The sequence below is a fragment of the Brachypodium distachyon genome, chromosome 3, assembly GCF_000005505.3.
Source record: "Brachypodium distachyon strain Bd21 chromosome 3, Brachypodium_distachyon_v3.0, whole genome shotgun sequence".
In the NCBI taxonomy this organism is placed as follows: domain Eukaryota; kingdom Viridiplantae; phylum Streptophyta; class Magnoliopsida; order Poales; family Poaceae; genus Brachypodium; species Brachypodium distachyon.
Window position 1 is genome coordinate 34504462 of NC_016133.3, and position 17647 is coordinate 34522108.

Genomic DNA, 17647 nt, shown 5'->3' on the forward strand with positions numbered 1-17647 from the left:
CCCGCTCTCATCCCCCCTCCTCCTGCACCACATAGAGGTCCCCATCCGATGTAGACGCAGATGCCCTACGGCGACGGCGACTGCACCCTCCGCGCACTGTCTGCCCGCGCCGAGGGCTTCGGCCGCCACGCCATCGAAGGCCTCCACGGCACCCTTTACCACGTCAAATCCCTACAATCTAGGTTTTCACCTTCCAATCGACCCTCGACCCGGACTCGGAGCAGCAACGGCACGACGAGGACCCGCAGAAGCCCGGTGGCGTTGTGGACAACACGCGTGGCTAGCTGGTCTGCTGCCGCTGGGATGCTGAGCTCGTCATGGAGCTCGCAGCGCGCGACCTGTGCTCTTCTATGCCAACAAGTGGGTGACCGGGTGCTCTCCAGGAAGACCCACAAGTTCTGGGCGAGCAGCGCTGACAACGACGAGGCTGGCGGCGGCGAGAACGACGCCAACAGGAGGGCCTCGGAGATCCTGCAGGACGTTGTCGACCTGCTCCCGCCGGAGGAGACCGGCGCCATCCTCCCACGGCGTTCTATTTCGCATTGCTTGCGCCGTTGCTAGCGCTCGAGCTGAAGGAGAGAGAGGAGAAGAGCAGAGAATGAACTGGGGCCACTGGGGGCTCACGGGGGAGAAGACAGAAGAAGACGGGGGGTTATTTGCAAAAACAGGTCCATATTGGGACAAGTAGGCTCAAAGAGCCACGTAGGCACCAGGCACACGCCAGAGCCACCATAAGACCTGAGATGAACCACTTATGATACAATTGGGACTAAAACGTGCAGTTTCAAAAAATTAGAACTAATTTGGGACCTTTACGAAAGAACTACGACCTCTGATGCATTTTACTCTTTACAAAAGTGGATGTGAATAAGCAATTCAGTTGTGAAAAAAAAAGTAGAAAAAGAAAACCTCATCGCTAACAGGCCAGTAACCCACGTAGTTTTTCTTTTCTTCTTCCGTGTTTCTCTCGGCGTCGTATCAGGTGAAAACCTCTTCCATTCCAGCCATTAGATCTCAAATATACGGCTTAGATGAAAAGTGGAACCTATAATCACTTAAAGATAATTTTATGAAAAAAAAAACGAAGACTGTAGATCTGCTTCTACTTTTGATACTTCACACCACTATTTTGCTGTTCCTATTAATCCACTATCAATGATGGAACAGCTGCCCAAGTTGAACCGTAACTATTGACATTAAGCAAGAAAGAAGAAAAAATATCAGCATTATATACATCTAAAATCTATATATGGACATGTATTCACTTGTTCTTGTAGTGCCTTCTATTTGGTATCTGGCTGAACTTCTGCGGGCCTCATATTAATGCTCAGTGTTAGTGCTACCAACTGCAAGATGTACAGTAGAAATAAACGTCAATATCAAGTACGTAGAAGTTGATATGAAGGGATATCTACAAAACAAAAAGTGGAAGGCGAGGTTTAAATTGCATTAACAAATTAGTTTAACCATATTGCTAGCATGCATGTTCAGTTAGGGAGCCTACTGTTGCAAATCCAGCGCAGGCAAGGCTGAAACCTTTGAAATTGAAAGGTGCATTTTCTGACAGGAACCAGGCTGTCAAACCAATGGCAGAAGAGTTATCTCTAGAGGCATATTTGGCTAAGCTCGTGGGCAGACATAATTTGTTCTGCTAATTAAGATAGTGACAGATGCTTGCTTACCTGTGAGGGGAGTAAAAACTAGAGGAGATATCACACTAGCAGTTGAGCTGATTCCAGTGATACACCCTTGAACCATTCCCTTCAATAAAAATTATTGCAGAGATCTAGTATGTTATGGAAAATAAGCAACTTCATTTGGTTCATGGATAAAATTACATGGTGTGGATTGGTACCTGCTCAGAAGGTCCTACTTTTTTAGATACAATGCTCCTTATCTATTAAGAAATATATTTCAATAGACAAATCTTAGTTCTGTCATGGCTCAAATGAATCGAAGATCAAATAGTAAAGATGGAGCACTGAAAGTTCACTACTACTTACACAAGGGCCGACCAAGATACTCAGGATCACACAGCTTGCAGCAAGATAAGGGACCTTCAAGAACCACCAAATTAACATGACATTTAGCACAACGAAGCCAAACAATTCCCTATGAGCTAAAATACTGCCAATCTATCTCAGTTGCATACCCAGAATGACCATGCGATGCTGTATAGGAATCCCTGTGGCATCCACGTCAGATCAAATCAAATCAAATAATTGTTTCAGAGAACTAATTAACCAAAAATAAATAAGCTGAACTATACAATAGCAATGCCCTTACGTGCACGCAGCTCCCTAGAAGTGCCACAATCAATAGCCTCTGCTCACCCAACTTCGGCGCTAGGAGAGGCATCACGGTCAGCTGCATCATAAATCACGAACTGCTTTAGGCGCACGAAAAGTAAAATCTTAGCACAAAAATGGGCGTCTTTTTAGAACAATCGGGATATCACTCTCCAAGTCTCTGTATCATGCGTTGCACACAGTTGAAGAGACGGTCACAGGTTAAGCCGCCATAGGGGAAAAAACATTGCAAAATTTAGAGTATTGCACCTGTGAGAAGCTGCCTGTGACGCCAATAATAAGCAGCAAATTGGCATACTGGTTCTTGGTATAATGGAATTGCGCCTTCAGGAAATACTGCATTTGTGACCCAAAGACAGAACAGTTAGAAGAACCATTTCAGAGGTCGGTCAAGCACACTTGAACTTGACGGACATGAAAATCATTAGATTGTTTCATGACCCCCCCTTACTGCTACCTTTAAAGTGGAACCTCTGCATATACAGTATTTACATGTATGTCTCTACTTTGTTTGTTTGTGTCATCCAGTCTTCCTATACTGTACTCCCTCGTTTCATAATTCTTGTCTCAAATTTGTCCAAAAATGAATGTATCTATTCTTAAAAAATATCTAGATACATGTAAGATTTCGACAAAAATTATGGAACGGAGGGAGTAGAAAAAAAGATTACCAGCAGTGCAGTTTGCAGGCCTGTTTCACCAAGGGCGTGGAAGAATGTGACGACCGCTGCTCTCTTGAAAGTGGAGCTGCAAAGTGGATCGCAGGCATTCAGCAGGTAATCCGAGGTAGAATTAAGCTCCAGGTTCAGGACATAGACGTGACCTGCTAGTAAGAAGCGCGGCCATCTCTGGCAGCGACGGCGCCTTCCGGAGCGGCGGGAGCCTCGGCGACGCCTCGTCGGCGCTGGAGGAGGGGGCGCATAGCAGACGGCGGGAGGCCTCCTCGTCGCGCAGCAGCGACGCGCCGCCAACCGTCTCCCGGACGAAGGCCCTCATGTACACCGCCGCAGCGACCGCCGCCAACGTCGCCACCTGGAATGAAGAGCACAAGGTCGCAAATCAAGAAACGACGCAGCAGCCGGATGTGATAGCCACTTAGCCAGCGGGAAGCACAAGTATGATGATACCTGGAATGTGGAGGAGACGGAGAGGAAGCGGGCGGCGATGGTGCCGGCGACGAAGCCGGCGGTGCAGACGCCGGAGAACACCCCAAATGCCGCCCCCCGCCCCGCCTCGGGCACCTTATCAGCCTGCACGTCCGTCCTCCAAAGGAGATGAGATCGGTGTTGACAAGACAGAGAGCCAGAGAGGCGATTGAGCTGTGGGCTGTGGCAAGTTTACCACGTAAGCGAGCGAGAGGCACATCATGGTGCCCTCGGAGACCATGGACGTGAGCATCTTGGCGACGTAGTACGCGTAAAAGTAGGCCTTGGCCTGGTTAAACGCCAGGATCGCTAGCCAAAAGAAAAGAGAAACGACGTGAGCTCTCCACTGAATATTCTCCTGTGGCCTGCCTGCCTGTGGGAGATCAAAAGTCAAAAGAGTGTTTACCCAGTGGAACGATGGAGACGGTTGCGGGGAGCGCGAGCAGCGCCTTGCGGCCGTATCTGTCGGACAGGTTGCCCACCACCGGCGTCACCACGAGCGCACCCAGCGCAGTCACCTGCAGTAGAGATCCAAAGACGAGCACTGCCATCAGTGTCTATCATGCACCGTACTCAATTCCACCGCTGGTTTATGTTTCATGATATTGCACGCTTCTGCTCGTCCTGTGGCGCTCGCCGTCAAGGATTGTGCTAGTGCGAGCTGCTAGCCCATGATGCGGACCCGAAAGGACCGGAAGGCTTCGCTTTACGCTGCATCGATCGTCATATCGGTGCGTGCGTGTCAACGTCGTTTTGTTACTGTGCTTCCATCTCGATCTCTTATTAGCAATTTTTACTGCACACCACAGTATTTTTGCCTAACAAGCGACGCCCATTTTCAGTATATATCGTGATACCCACATATATAGCTTTGCCTCGTTAATTCTTTTTTACGAAAAGTTTACCTACCAGGGACGTAAGCACTCTCTCTGATGCAAGTGCAAGTAGTTGCAGTTCGACCCAGCCCGGTGCCCCGCCTTACCCTGTTACTACTCGCTCCGTTTCATATTTAGTGACTCAAATTTACCAAATATGAATGTATCTACGCCTAAAAAAAGTTTAAATACATGTACTAATAGAAATTCATTTAATATGGGACGGAGGGAGTAGTACTTTCTATCTTCTATCTTGCCGTTTTGTTTTCTCTAACATGGAAAACTCCTCTGCAGGTTAAAGAAACTCCTTTAAAGCTAAAGAATAAGCTGATCTGCTTTTGGTTATTTTCTTGTCGACTTTTCTTATGTCCCGCGAGGTGAGACTAGCTTACCAACGACTTTTCTTATGTCTCTAGCCCATACTGTACATGGGAAGCAAAGCCGCTCCTAGCTTTTGACACCGCCAGAGAGCTGTAAATGCATGGTCGGTGCGACATTCACAAAGGGCTGCATGCTTTGCCTCCTTGCTTACGATGTGTCGACAAAAACGAGATCTCGCGCCTGCGTAGTCGTATCATCCTTGTGACGCAACGTCGACCAGGCACCTTATAGCACAACACATACTAGAGCTATAGCTCAAACCGACCGGCAGATACGGCGTAATTCGGCGAAAGAGTCTCGTCAACTCACTATTCGACGTGTTACCGCCTACGTACATGTATCCTGTCTCCTTGGGTTGTACTCATCTTAATTTAGGACGCAGAGATCACGGAGGATTAGTAATTGTTCTTACTGATAAATATTTCTTCACTCTCGAGAGATGGAATCAAAACCCAAAGTTTGCAAAATTATTACGTAGCTCGATAATTCTTACGGAACCCAACTCAATTTTTGTGGGAAACCGGCCGGCCGGGGAGAATTTTGCATGCTCCAAACCGTGGCTACGCAACTAGCTAGTGACTTGGACATATGGAGCAGTGGATGGCTAACTGATCTGATGGGGGAACTGCATAAGTGAAAAGGCAGGCGTGCATAGTGGGGATTCCACTCCCTCTGTGCTGTCCCTTCATGGTTCATGCCATCTTCGTGTTCCTACAACCCCACCGGCCTCGCAAATTAAAACGCTCAAGCGAAAGCAAAGAAGAAATTAAGTTTTATCAATAGCAACTATACAGCAACATTGATCTCGAGTCTCGACACCCGTCTCCTAATTAATTATGATAATTTCAAGTATATCTTGAGATCTTACTTAATCGCAGGCATGCAACTTGGCATGCATGCAGAAATTGAAAATCAAGCTAGATCATCACCTGAACTCAAATGAAGCCCAGCTGACTATTCTTTTTCGTGCGTATAGATGAACCAAGAAATGGATGGATGGATAGCCAGAGATTTGCATGGGAGAGTAGTACGTACGGCTTGCTGGAGGCCGGTGAGGTAGATGGCGAGGGAGCACTGGTCTTGGCCGGGGCAGAGCGCCGCCATCGTCACGTCGGTGATCACTGGCGCCGCCATGAAGGCTCCGACGCAGAAGAGGAAGGCGAACACAAGCAGGTGCCCCAGCTCCGCCGCTGCCAGCTCCTTCATCTTCAGTGCCCTTGAACGAGATACTGATATCCCCTCTCCGTCTCTTTTTTCTAATTTTGCCTGTCCTGCGTGACTGCCTTTCTCCCAACTCCACCTCTTGTCTCTCTTTATAAGTTTTCTTCATTACTGCTATGACATGACATGCACAGAGGACAGTGAATTAATTATAATTAAGCGCTAGTGACATCTCAAATCTTACGGAAATGGAGATCGATACGGTTAGACCGACAAGGCAGGGAAAGAAGCAAAGTAAATACTAAAGGTAAAGCATATTGGAATATAATTTCCTTGAAGATTAGTCTGGAAAAAATAATAGTGACAAAGTGGAGAAAGTAAAAAGGCTTGTTCGAAATAAGAAAAACACGGGCCGCTTGGTTGGCTGTTAAGGAAAGAAATAATATGTCTGGTGCCTCCGCTTTCGCTTTCATACAAAGTTCATCAGAAGACTTGCAGTACCATTCTTTCATACAGAGACCACCCTTTTCTTTACATGACCTCCCAACGCATCATATCTCTATTTCTCTAGCGGACAAAAAAGGCACAATAGCATTCCAATTCTCACAAAAGTGAGACCATTCATACAGTTCATCTCAGATATTTGGAAGTTCAAAAAGAACAAAAGTTCTAAGAGAAGATAGTAAACATGTCCCTGCTTGCAATTTTGTGATCAGCCTTCTGCCCCAGCCAAGCTCTGTAGCAGAAAAAACTTGAAAATATGTCTCTTCCTATGCACCTCATTCCTCAGGAAACATGTGTGATGCAGCTCACTTTGCACATATCACTTCAGTAAATTCTAGTAGCTACGCTCAGATATTAAGTGGAGCTGATGGGCTGAAAACATAGTATCAAGCAATCAGACACCCTGAATAAGCTTGTTTTTACAAAATTAGAAAAACTAGCACAACATAGAATTAACTTTCTTCTGAAAATGCATATCCATTAATTCTCAATTTCTTGCTCTGACTGCTTCATCATCACATGTCCAAATCCAGAATAGGTTCAGAGATTGTTGTGCCAAAATTTTTGCAGTGTACTTATCAGTTCCGAGCTTCTAACAGCCCCATTGCACATCAAATGGATTCCTAACTACGCGAAATTGAGAAATAATACAGGCAAACATCTAGCTAATTAAGTAACTTCATCTATATACCTCAACTGCCAACTAAATCCTTACGGATACAGTGGAGATTACAGATATATTGTTAGGGTCAACATGTTCACTTAACACTTGCACTAGAAACCATTTTCTACATAGGGCAGAGCAAAGAACAAAACTTAATAAGGGCTAATCAGATATGAAATAGATTTCATAACGGACGTAAATGAGAAACAAGTGAGTTCATGCTTGACAATTTATGAATGTTGACAATAACCACTGAATACTTCAACGCATGTAAGGTCATAACTCATACGGGCTAATCAGATATGAAATAGATTTTCTAACGGAAGTAAATGAGAAACAAGTGAGTTCATGCTTGACAATTTACGAATGTTTACAGTCACCGGTAAATACTTCAACACATGTAAGTAAGGTCAACTTCATTCATAATTTTCATAAATACTATCAGGTCAAGTTTCCATGATATATAACAGGGCAATAAAATATATTCCTACTGAAAACTACCATTGAAGCACCTCCACGTCAAGGGTTTACCTTGTTGAGTACCAAAGAAGGAGGCCACGCCATCATATAAGGATACAAATCGTCAAAGTGAAGTATAGGACAGAGCTTATCCAGCTTTTCTGTTTCCAGGCAGAACGATAGGAAGGAGCCAGGTGAATTAGGATCATCCTCATAGTAAGTACACAAGTACACAAAGCCATCAACAATCGCCAAAATTTTCAGTACATCATGGTCCACTGGATGGCAAGCGAGCACAGCAATCAACTGTGACAAGGGAAATGTGTTGTCCAGCATCCATCTCTCGACACCGTCATCATCGGCTCTCCGCAGCCAGACAATAAGGGTGTGCTGTACAGCGCAAACGATACATAGCTCCCCATCTTTAGTCTCACCAGGTGTTAGTACTCCTTGCCCTTCGATGTGCGGAGGCAAATCGATTAGCGAGAATTGCAGTGTCGTGGTGTTCAGCACACGGGCGTTGGCTCGGCTTGCTTTTGTCCAGTAGATGTGCCCATTGACCAGTGTTCCATCGTGAGGTGAGTACCCGGCATTCCCATCCTGCAGGCTTGCAGCCTCTGTAAATGGGAAAATCTGCCACTCCCTGGTGTCCGATGAGATGACAGCGGCTTGCGCCCCCCACTTTTCGTGACAGACACAGACAACGCGGAACGACTTAGGGTCTTCTTCAGAGGAGAGGACATGGTACTCGACGTGCATATCTTCGCAGATCTCTTCTGGCGGAATGGGGAAGAGATGCATGGCCAGTGTGAGGGGATTGTAGACGGCCATCTGATCGGTGTTCCAGTTGACGAGAACGACGTACCCATCGCGGCAGTCGCGCATTGACCAGTAAGGGTCGTCGTCGTCGGGGAGACGGGTGAGGTGGAAATCGGCGCCGCTTACGGCGGCGGCGTCGCCGGCGTGGTCCGGGTCGGAGCGGCGACGGACGGGCGCAAAAGGGGGCGTTTCCGGGTGGTATATGTCGAGGAAGAGGCCGAGAAGTGGCGGCGGGTGGAGCTCACGGAAGCGGCGGCGGAAGACGCGGGACGAGCGGACGGCGTGGAGGGCGGCGCGGCAGGTGAAGGCCGCGCGGACGAGGCTTGGGAGGGAGGGGAGGCGGAGGAAGATCTCGAGCAGGAGGTCGTCGCCGAGGGAGCTTATGGTGGTGGGAGCGACTGGTGGGGTTTGCTTCTTCGGCGGCGGCGGCTCCTCCTGTTCGGAGGCCATGGCGCGACAACGGAAACGGGGAAAGGTCAAAAGGATGAGAGGATTCTGGAGCCTGTAGCCAATTTCCGGTGTGAGCAAGCTAGAAGAGGAAGGGACAAGAGAGGCCGTGAGCCCAAGAAAGCACGCCCAAAAGCAAGCAACTGCCCTAACCGGCCCATGGTCCCAGGCTCCCAGCAGGCCAGCATGCTACAAGTATTGGACTTTGAGAACTTGATTCTCTATCTGGAAAAAAAATCAGAGAGAGTTGACAACTTGATTCCCCTCAGAGCTCGTTTGCACCTATCATTTGGGAATAGAATTCAGGAATTCATTTTGAATTCAACCCAACTTGTTTGGGTTGCACGAAATTGACCACAAGAAACACATAATAACTAACCCCAACTTTTCTCAAAAAGCCATCATTTACGTGGAATTGTCTCTCATCCTGCAATTTCATATGATAGACAAAAGTGATTTTTGAACCCGAAATTCAAATTCAACCAAATGAATTTCTATTAAAAATTAGATTTCATTTCATTTCTACTAAATGAAATGAATTCTTGGTTACCAAACGGGCTGTGAATGAACGGAGAAAGAATAAAAGAACTTGACATACATGTGGGATATGCTACTCCTATTTTGCAGTGCATTTTAAATCCAATCATTTCAGAACTCATCATCCAGTTCGAAAACCAGATTTAGTTCGATCGTAGTCACTGGTGGACTCAATCATGCGCTAGAATACTAAGTATGCAGCAAATACACAGGAATAGCGTCCCAATATTTGCGTAACAAATTATCATCTACTTTTTTTTTTGCCGGTAAAATTCTACTGGTCTCCACACTTCTTTTAGAAAGTTATGCAACAAGTGGACAATTGTAGAGTACAAGTTGTACAACAATGGATGGAATCACGGGGCTTCGGTGTGATGGTAGAGTACATGCTCTAAGGCCCTAACTAGGTATCTGCCGGCCTGGCCACTTGCCAGCATATTAGGAAGTTCTACCAAAAAACATTACTTTTTTAAAAACGAATTCATTTGATTGAACTAAGTAAGTTCCGCACGTACCCTAACGACGACCCATTTACATCTCTAATTTGCAGTGACATCATATTCAAACATTGGACTTCCGTCCAGTTTGAGAACCAGGTTTATTTTTAATCCAACTCAAAGTGCTCGTCTGTCTGCTAAGCAAAAGATGCAACAAACATAAACACACGGTTATGTCTCAAAATATTGCATGATTTCATTGAGAGGCATTCAATTCAACTCTTCAAAACAAAGACCACTCTTGTTTCACATGACATTCCGGCATGATAGATTAGAGAAAAGCTGAGCACCGTTACACACTAAGACAGTTATAAATCAGCTGGAGAGTGGTAGAGTGCATCAATGGATGGAAGTATGCAGCTTTGGTGTAATCATCCGTCATTTCATCCCCAAACTTGCCACCTGGTAGTTATAAGGAAGTTCCACCAAGAGATAAAAGGCTATAACTGAATGAAGCCTTGCCCTTCATGGTTCCATCTCTGCCTGGACCTCGCGCGGACTTTAACTGGAGCTGCTGGGCTGAAAAATAGATACCAAAAACTCAGCCACCCTGGATAAGCTGACTTTCATTGGAGCTGCTGGGCACAGAAGATGGATTCCTAACTGTGATAAAGAAAAGTAACGCCAAACTAATCGAGTAATTTCATCTATATCAGCAGATATCGTAGGTTGTACCTTTTCCTAACTTCGGTAGCACAAATTCTAGTGTCGAATACTTCTTTGCCACATGGAAGTAAGTTTCTTGTGTCGAATACTTCTTTGCCACATGGAAGTATCAAGGAATACGTCTTTGACACATAGAAGTAAGTTTCCAGTGTCCTACGTATAGTATCAAGGAATACTTTGACGCATTGTCATAAGTTTCAAATGCCCTATGTATAATGTCACGGAATACTTCTTTGACACATGGAAATAAGTTCAACCTAATTTCAGGTTTCATAAATACTACTCACTCCGTCTCATATTAAGTGACTCAGATGTGCCAAATTTAGATGTATCTATACCTAAAAAGCGTCTAGATACATGTAATATTTCAGCACTTAATATGGGACGGAGGGAGTACTATCAATCAGCTTTCCATGATATATAAATAGAGGCCACGCCATGATGTAGGGATATAAATTGTCAAAGTGAAGGACACAACCGAGCTTATTCAGATTTGATGTTTCTAGGCAGAAGGATAGGAACCAGCCAGATAAATTAGGATCCGACTCATAGTAAGCAGAAAAGTACACAAGGCCATCAAGAATCACCAAAATCTTCAGCGCAATATGCTCCACCGAACGAGTGAGCACATCAATCACCTGCAACAAATGAAATGTCTTCTCTAGCATCCATCTCTCGACACCGGCATCATCAGCTCTCCAGGACCAAATAACAAGCGTGAGTCCAACAGCACAAACGATACATAGCTTTCCATCCTTCGTCTCACCAGGCGTAAGTGCTCCATGCTCGTCCCTGTGCGGAGGCAGATTGATTAGAGAGAATTGCAGTGTTGTGATGTTCAGCACACGGGCATTGCCTCGGCTCGCCTGTGTCCAATAGATGAACCCATTCACCAATATTCCATTGTGAGTTGAGTATTCGTCATCCCCAGGCTGCAGGCTTGTAGCATCCACCCACGGGGAAATCTGCCACTCCCTGGTTCCTGATGAGAAGACGGCGGCTCGCGCCCCACGTTTCGTGACAGACGCAGATAACACGGAAAGACCTGTGGTCTTCTTCGGAGGAAAGGACATGAAACTCAACATACATTTCTTCGCAGATCTCGCCAGGCGGCTTGGGGAAGAGATCAAGGGCCAGTGTGAGTGGATTGTAGACGGCCCTGTGCCTGGTGTTGTAGCTGACGAGAACGACATAGCCATCATGGCAATCCCGAATTGCCCACTTGGGAGCGACGCCCTCGTCGTCGTCAGGGAGGCGGGTGAGTAAAAAATCACCGCGGCCGGCGGCAGCGAGGTCCGGATCAGAGCACCGACGGAGGGGGCGGAAGGTAGGGGTATCAGAGTCGTAGATATCAAGGAAAAGGTCGAGGAGCGGGGGCGGGTGGAGCTCGAGGAAGCGGCGGCGGAATGCGGGGGAGGAGCGGATGATGCGGAGGAAACCGCGGCAGGTGATGGCGGCGCGGACAAGGCTTGGGAGGGAGGGGAGGCGGAGGAAGACTTCCCGCAGGAGGTCATCGCCGAGGGAGCTTATGGTGGTGGTAGCGGGTTGGGGGATTTCCTCTTCTTCGTCAGCGGTGGCAGCGGCAGTTGCTCGAAGGCCATGGTGCGGCTCTCCACTGGAAAAACGAGGAAAGGGTTCAGGAGAGGGGTTCAGGAGAGCAAAGGGAAAAGAGCCGTTCTCGACTATATTTGGGCATGGGTGGCCCGGCCCGGCAGGCCCGGTCCGAAGCCCAACGTCCCGGGCCGGGCTCGGGCCTCGCTTTCCAGTCCCAAGCCCGGCCCGAAAGCCCAAAAAACCCAAAATAACTAAAAATGGATTTTTTTAGGAAAAATAGGTATAAAAATCATTTATTTATTCCAAAAATAATTATTTTAACAATTTATCTGTTTGGAGAACGTTCCGTACTTATTTTGCTACCGCACGTTCTGTCTTTTCCTTCTCCCGCTTGGGCCTAGGCCTTGTTAGCAGCCCACCCGTGTGCTCCTCCTTCTCTCGCATCGTCTTCATCCTCTGCTCGACCAGGCATGCACGCACGGTTCCCCATCCCCAAATCCCTGATCCCATCCTCATTTCCCTCTCCTCTTCTTCCTCGCGCCTCACCTCCCCACCATGGCCACCTTCGTCTGCTCCTCGTCCTCCACTGCCGCCGCCTCTATGCCGTGCAGGCGCAGCCTTGACCGGACCCGCTCGCAATTCCTGTACGCACGACGGCGAAGGCCTCCCCACCACCATCGATCTTGAGATCAGGGAGGATATTGAGGGCTCGCGGCGGTGACCGGCGATGGAAAGGGCTCGGATCAGGCCACCGTCGTCGGGTACGTGGATCCGGTGGAGCACGTGGGCACAACCCTAGCCCACGGGCAAGACCGGCGTCTACTCCTTCAGTGTCCTCCTCATCGAGATCATGGCTATTGGCGCATACAATTTGGATGCTTATCTTGATATGGAGGATGAGACACGGTGGTGGCCATGGCCAGAGGATGAGGATTTGCCCGACATGGATGGCAGAGATGGAGAGGATGTTGGTGCCTGCGAAGCGGTGCATGACAGGGTGAAGAGGGAGCGGTGCGTGACAGGGCATGTAAGTATGTGTGTTGATGGAGATTTAGTGTACAACTTTTGTGTATGCATGTCCAGATTTTTGGTAGATTTGATGCCCAGCGGTGTCTACATGTATGCATGTGTGCCAATGCATTAGTAGAGATTGATGAGTTTATATATGATTCTTGTTTTTGAATTCAGACAATTATATAGGTTCATATATAATTCTCCACTCCAAGCACTGGGTACAGATCAATGTATGCTGATTCTTGTTTTTGAATTCAGACAATTAGGTTCATAATTGTCCACTCCAAGCATGTGGTAATTAGCTCCTTTTTGCATTGGTAGCTTTGTTGTGTCCTACTGCTTGAGTTCTACTTGTTACTACTACTTTCCCTCTAATTGGCATTCAATTTTTTTATCGGTTTTGTTTGAACTAACAGGGATCTAACTAGTTGAACTTTGATTTATTGTACAGTGCTTGATGTTGAAGAAAAGGGAGGCCATGGTTGATATAGATAGGGATGATGGGGTTAAGAATATGTTCTTTGTTGCTTGTTAACTTTGTCCTCTGTCTGTTGTTGACTTTGTACCATGCAGGGTGATCACTCTTTATAATGTAGAATGGATGGTGACTTAATGCACGACATGGTGATAACTTTGTCCTTTGTGTCTTGGCAACTTTGTCTCATTTAGAGTGGTGACTTTTTATACTTTACAGTGGGTGGTACCTTAATAGAAAACACGGTGGTAACTTTCAGGTCCATGTATTGGTAACTTTGTGCCATTTAGGGTGGAGACTTTTTTATACTATAGAGTGGGTGGTAACTCAGTAGATAGCAGGGTGGTAACTTAATAGATAGAAGATGGTAACATTATTTTCTTTGTCTTGGTAACTTTGTGCCATTTAGGGCCGGTGGTATCATTTTATACTATAGAGTGGGTGGTAAATTGATAGACAACATGGTGATAACTTGATAGACAAAAAGGTGGTAACTTTGTCTTTTGTGTCTTGGTAACTTTGTGCCATTTAGGGTGGTGACTTTTTACACTGCAGAGTGGGTGGTTTGTGGCACAGGAGCATGAGCATTTGAGCATGACTAAGGAACCGATGCTTTCTTAATGTTCATCATTAGTGAGACGCACGTTGCCCATGCAAGATTACTAGTACATAGAAGGGTGGTAACTTTGTCCGATGTGACTTGGTAACTTTGTGACATTTTACGCAAGGGATTCTTGATACGTTCTGTAAGACCCCGGGACCGGAATTATGCAATTTAGCACCAAATTGCTAACATTTGCATAATTCAAGCCTCAGGTTCTTAACCTATGATAAACAGCTCAATACATACACGCATTAATGTGCTCATCGCAGGATTTTGCAACATGAATATCATTACCAAAACTCTACAGAAGAGAGTAATTACAAAGCTCATACAAGGAGCAGAATAACAAATATTATAAAGAGAGGACACATGTCCCAACATTACATCATTACATCAGCGGAAGTCGAACTATGCCCGAGTACGGACAAGAATACAACATGGCCTGAAGAAGCTGAAAGCTGGAAGGAAACCCACACGAGTCTTAGAACCCTGATCTGGATCTCCTGGCTAAACATCGAATCCAACGTCGTGCTCCACGAAGAAGCTAGCGGCTCACCTGCTCTGCTGGAACTTCTGAAGAAAACAACGTTGCAAAGCAACTGAGTACAAAGTACTCGCAAGACTTACGAGGAGAACTAAACTAATTATGCAACAAGTCTCAAAGGAGGGAATATGGTGGGGTTATGCAGCAGCAACAATATATGGAGATACACTCTATTAACAACGTCTAAGTAGAGAATGAGAAGCGTCTACTAAGTGAGGTGATTAACCTATTTACTAAACACCAAACATTACAATCCTCATATCACCCCCTCAACACCCTGTGAGGAAGCAATCCAAAGGACACTCACACTTAAGCAGTTTTGAGCATATCCATGAATAAACTCTAATTACTAGTCAAGTTGTTGAGATTAAGTTGATTAAGTTCTCTATGATCAAGTAACGACCAACCAAGTCGTCCATAACCGCGGACACGGATTTCCGAAAGATTTATCCCTGCAGGGTGCCCCAATTTACCCGTACACGTTCTACCAACCCACGAATACCAAGCGTGCTCACACTCAAATGTGTGCTGGCTGGATTGAGCGACACGACGTTTCCAAGTTCCACAACTAATCCAGGGGGAACACCAAACTGAGTCTATCCGAAACAAGGGCCCGGCCGAAGCGTCGTACGGACTCAAGAGTTGCGAGGACAGCTGGCAGTGGTTCAGGGCCCCCAGGATGACCACTCCAGACTACTGCCGCAATCATGTATGAATGCAAAGTCACCAACAAGTCTCCACAAATCTCTGTGTGCATGCAATGCAAATGCCAAATGGAACGCCCGAACTATGTGGCCCCTGGAAGAGCTAAGGATTAAGTACTAAGTCGAGGGCTTCACCCACGAACAGTTAGCGCGATGTTTCTTGGATCAGCGAAAACGAGAACTCAGTCCTTAGGTCGGCGCAAATGGAACAAATCACCAGTGCGTTAGAGCACGGTCTCCCATCGTTGCCTTGTTACAGTTTAATATCATACCACAGTTTTAAGAATTGCAATTAAACATAAAGTAGCATGTGGATGTAGCAATTGTAGAATCCCAAGTAAGAACACTAGACTAGCAATCTAAGCAAGACTTCTAATGACCAAAAACATATGTGACATGGTATTAGGACAAGTAACAAGACATAGGGCAATAAGTAGAGCTGACTAATAAGCTATGCAACCTAGAGGCATCGTGACAAGACTGAGATCGTAACTTAATGCAAGATTGAGGGAGAAGCAATAGGTAGAATCAACATGGTCAAGGAAGGGTTGCTTGCCTGGAGTACTCAATTGCCCGGAATTGAGCAAGAATCCTGAAAGAAGAACACAAGTGTAGTCGTCGTCGTAGGAACCGGAGACTAACGAAGAAGAAGCAAATACACAACATGGAAGGAGAGTATAAGCATACAAGATACACAAGTTAATTGATATGCGCAATCAAACAGTGATGCGTGGCATATAGGAATGATGCATGACATATTAAGGATTTCAAAAGTAAATCCGATATACAATTATCAAGTTAAATGGAGTCCGAAAAATCTATCTATAGCATCTATACAACTCCATATGCAAGTAATATAGTTAATGTATTAACTACACTCAACATTATAGTTGTATTATCATGCATGAGAATGACATGGATAGGTGCAACACATGATTTAACAAGAATAGCACAAAGATCCGACTAGGTCGGCGTTGCACACACCAATGGAAACAAGTTACCTGCAACTATCGACACTATCGATACAACCACGGCCATCTCATACAACACACGCATTTCAAATATCGCAATCTACGAGTCTACGCCACGGGACGGTCGGCTCACGAAACGGTCGCTCGTTATACCTTGGACTCGTTGCGGCGTCACGATGTAGAGGAAGTAGCCGACGTAGCCAAAGTAGTCACACACGATGTAGCCGTCGTAGGCGAAGTAGTCGTTCAATCGTCGTGGTTGTAGTCGTTCGTGGCTCTGGCTCCGTGGTTCGTCGGTCATCGCGGCGCGCAACAAGGTCTTGGGCAGCGGCGCAACGAAGCACTCGCGGAGCAGCGGCAAACGGCACAGCAGCGGACAAAAGCAATAGCAGCGAGCACACGGAGGCGCTGACCAACAGGGCCCACACGTCAGGCAACAACTTCAGGAAAAAGAAAAGGAGCAAGGGCTATGAGCTTAGCTTCTGATGGACTTGGGCTTGCGGGCTGAGTCCGGGCCTTGCTGGGCTGGGTGTCGGCCGATTTGGGCCTGGGGCTGGAGGAGCAGTCCGGCGGGGGAGAGCAACGGCGACGGCGACGGCGACGGAGTTGGGGAAGACGACGGGCGCGCGGGATCTCCGATGGTTGAGGTGGCACTCCGAGAGGCTATCCACGTGCGTGCCAGCACGGGGAGTCGATTGGCGGCGGCGGGTCGAATCCTGCGCTGGAGACACCCAACAACGGCGAGGCGGCGGTGGTTGGAGACGAGGTCGATGCGGAAGCGCTCCGAGACGCGGGGCTTCGGGCGAGGGCAGCAGGGGCTTCATGAGGTCGGCGCGGTGCTAACGGACATGCCGACGAGGCGCGGGAGGGCGTGGTCGCGCGGATCGGCGATGGGCGGCGCACGGCCGGAGTCATGGAAGACCACCGCAGGCGGGGCGGTTCGGGCTGCGGGAGGGTGCTGAGGGGGTTCCTGGAGGTGGATCTCGAGCGAGGGAGGCGACAGCGCTAGCTTGGCGAGCTCGCCGGAGCGAGAGCAGAAGGAGGTGGCTTCGGGTGGAAGGGCAAAGAACAGACAGGGAGGAAGCAGTGGGAGCTCGTGGGAGAGGAAGAAGGGTGGCGGCGGCCAGGAAAGAAAAGAGGGAGAAAGAAAAAGAGAGAAGGAAAAGGGGATTAAATAGGTAGGGTTAGGGTTTGGCTTAGTGGGCTTTTGGGCCAACAAAAGTCTCAAACAAAAAAATACAGGTTTGCAATTTAGATTTTCGAAATAAGTTAAGAGACGAGTGGCTAGGTCTAACTAAATCCGAAAATAATTTGTCA

General features: G+C 47.1%; 3 protein-coding genes and 1 long non-coding RNA gene across 7 annotated transcripts; 1 reads left to right on the forward strand and 3 right to left on the reverse strand.

Annotated features, from left to right (window-relative positions):
• Nucleotides 1-811: 811 nt before the first annotated feature.
• On the reverse strand, nt 812-5952 carry LOC100830230 (hippocampus abundant transcript 1 protein). Of its 2 annotated transcripts, XM_014901390.2 has the most exons (14): nt 5746-5952; nt 3861-3972; nt 3651-3763; nt 3437-3559; nt 3133-3341; nt 2981-3056; nt 2559-2645; nt 2287-2367; nt 2153-2185; nt 2004-2057; nt 1856-1897; nt 1683-1761; nt 1505-1575; nt 812-1346 (listed from the first exon to the last, which is right to left on the reverse strand). In XM_014901390.2, exons 1-14 carry the CDS (start codon nt 5914-5916, stop codon nt 1284-1286), a joined length of 1314 nt encoding a protein of 437 aa, XP_014756876.1. In that variant the 5' UTR covers nt 5917-5952; the 3' UTR covers nt 812-1283. The 2 variants fall into 2 exon arrangements, with proteins under 2 accessions (XP_014756876.1, XP_014756877.1); XM_014901391.2 differs by lacking the exon at nt 1505-1575.
• On the reverse strand, nt 5911-8824 carry LOC100838489. Of its 2 annotated transcripts, none has more exons than XM_010236655.3 (2): nt 7571-8824; nt 5911-6042 (listed from the first exon to the last, which is right to left on the reverse strand). In XM_010236655.3, exons 1-2 carry the CDS (start codon nt 8765-8767, stop codon nt 6040-6042), a joined length of 1200 nt encoding a protein of 399 aa, XP_010234957.1. In that variant the 5' UTR covers nt 8768-8824; the 3' UTR covers nt 5911-6039. The 2 variants fall into 2 exon arrangements, with proteins under 2 accessions (XP_010234957.1, XP_003572028.2); XM_003571980.3 differs by lacking the exon at nt 5911-6042 and adding an exon at nt 6288-6747.
• Nucleotides 8825-9997: 1173 nt separating this feature from the next.
• On the reverse strand, nt 9998-17471 carry LOC112271827. 2 transcript variants are annotated; one of them, XM_024462009.1, is made up of 3 exons: nt 16484-17471; nt 15916-15996; nt 9998-10317 (listed from the first exon to the last, which is right to left on the reverse strand). In XM_024462009.1, the coding sequence occupies exons 1-3, from the start codon at nt 16629-16631 to the stop codon at nt 10208-10210; spliced, it is 339 nt and encodes a 112-aa protein (XP_024317777.1). In that variant the 5' UTR covers nt 16632-17471; the 3' UTR covers nt 9998-10207. The 2 variants fall into 2 exon arrangements, with proteins under 2 accessions (XP_024317777.1, XP_024317776.1); XM_024462008.1 differs by lacking the exon at nt 9998-10317 and adding an exon at nt 10859-11256.
• On the forward strand, nt 12425-13888 carry LOC100830536. Its single transcript, XR_731606.2, has 2 exons — nt 12425-13045; nt 13484-13888. It is a non-coding gene; the product is annotated as an uncharacterized LOC100830536 (long non-coding RNA).
• Nucleotides 17472-17647: the final 176 nt, after the last annotated feature.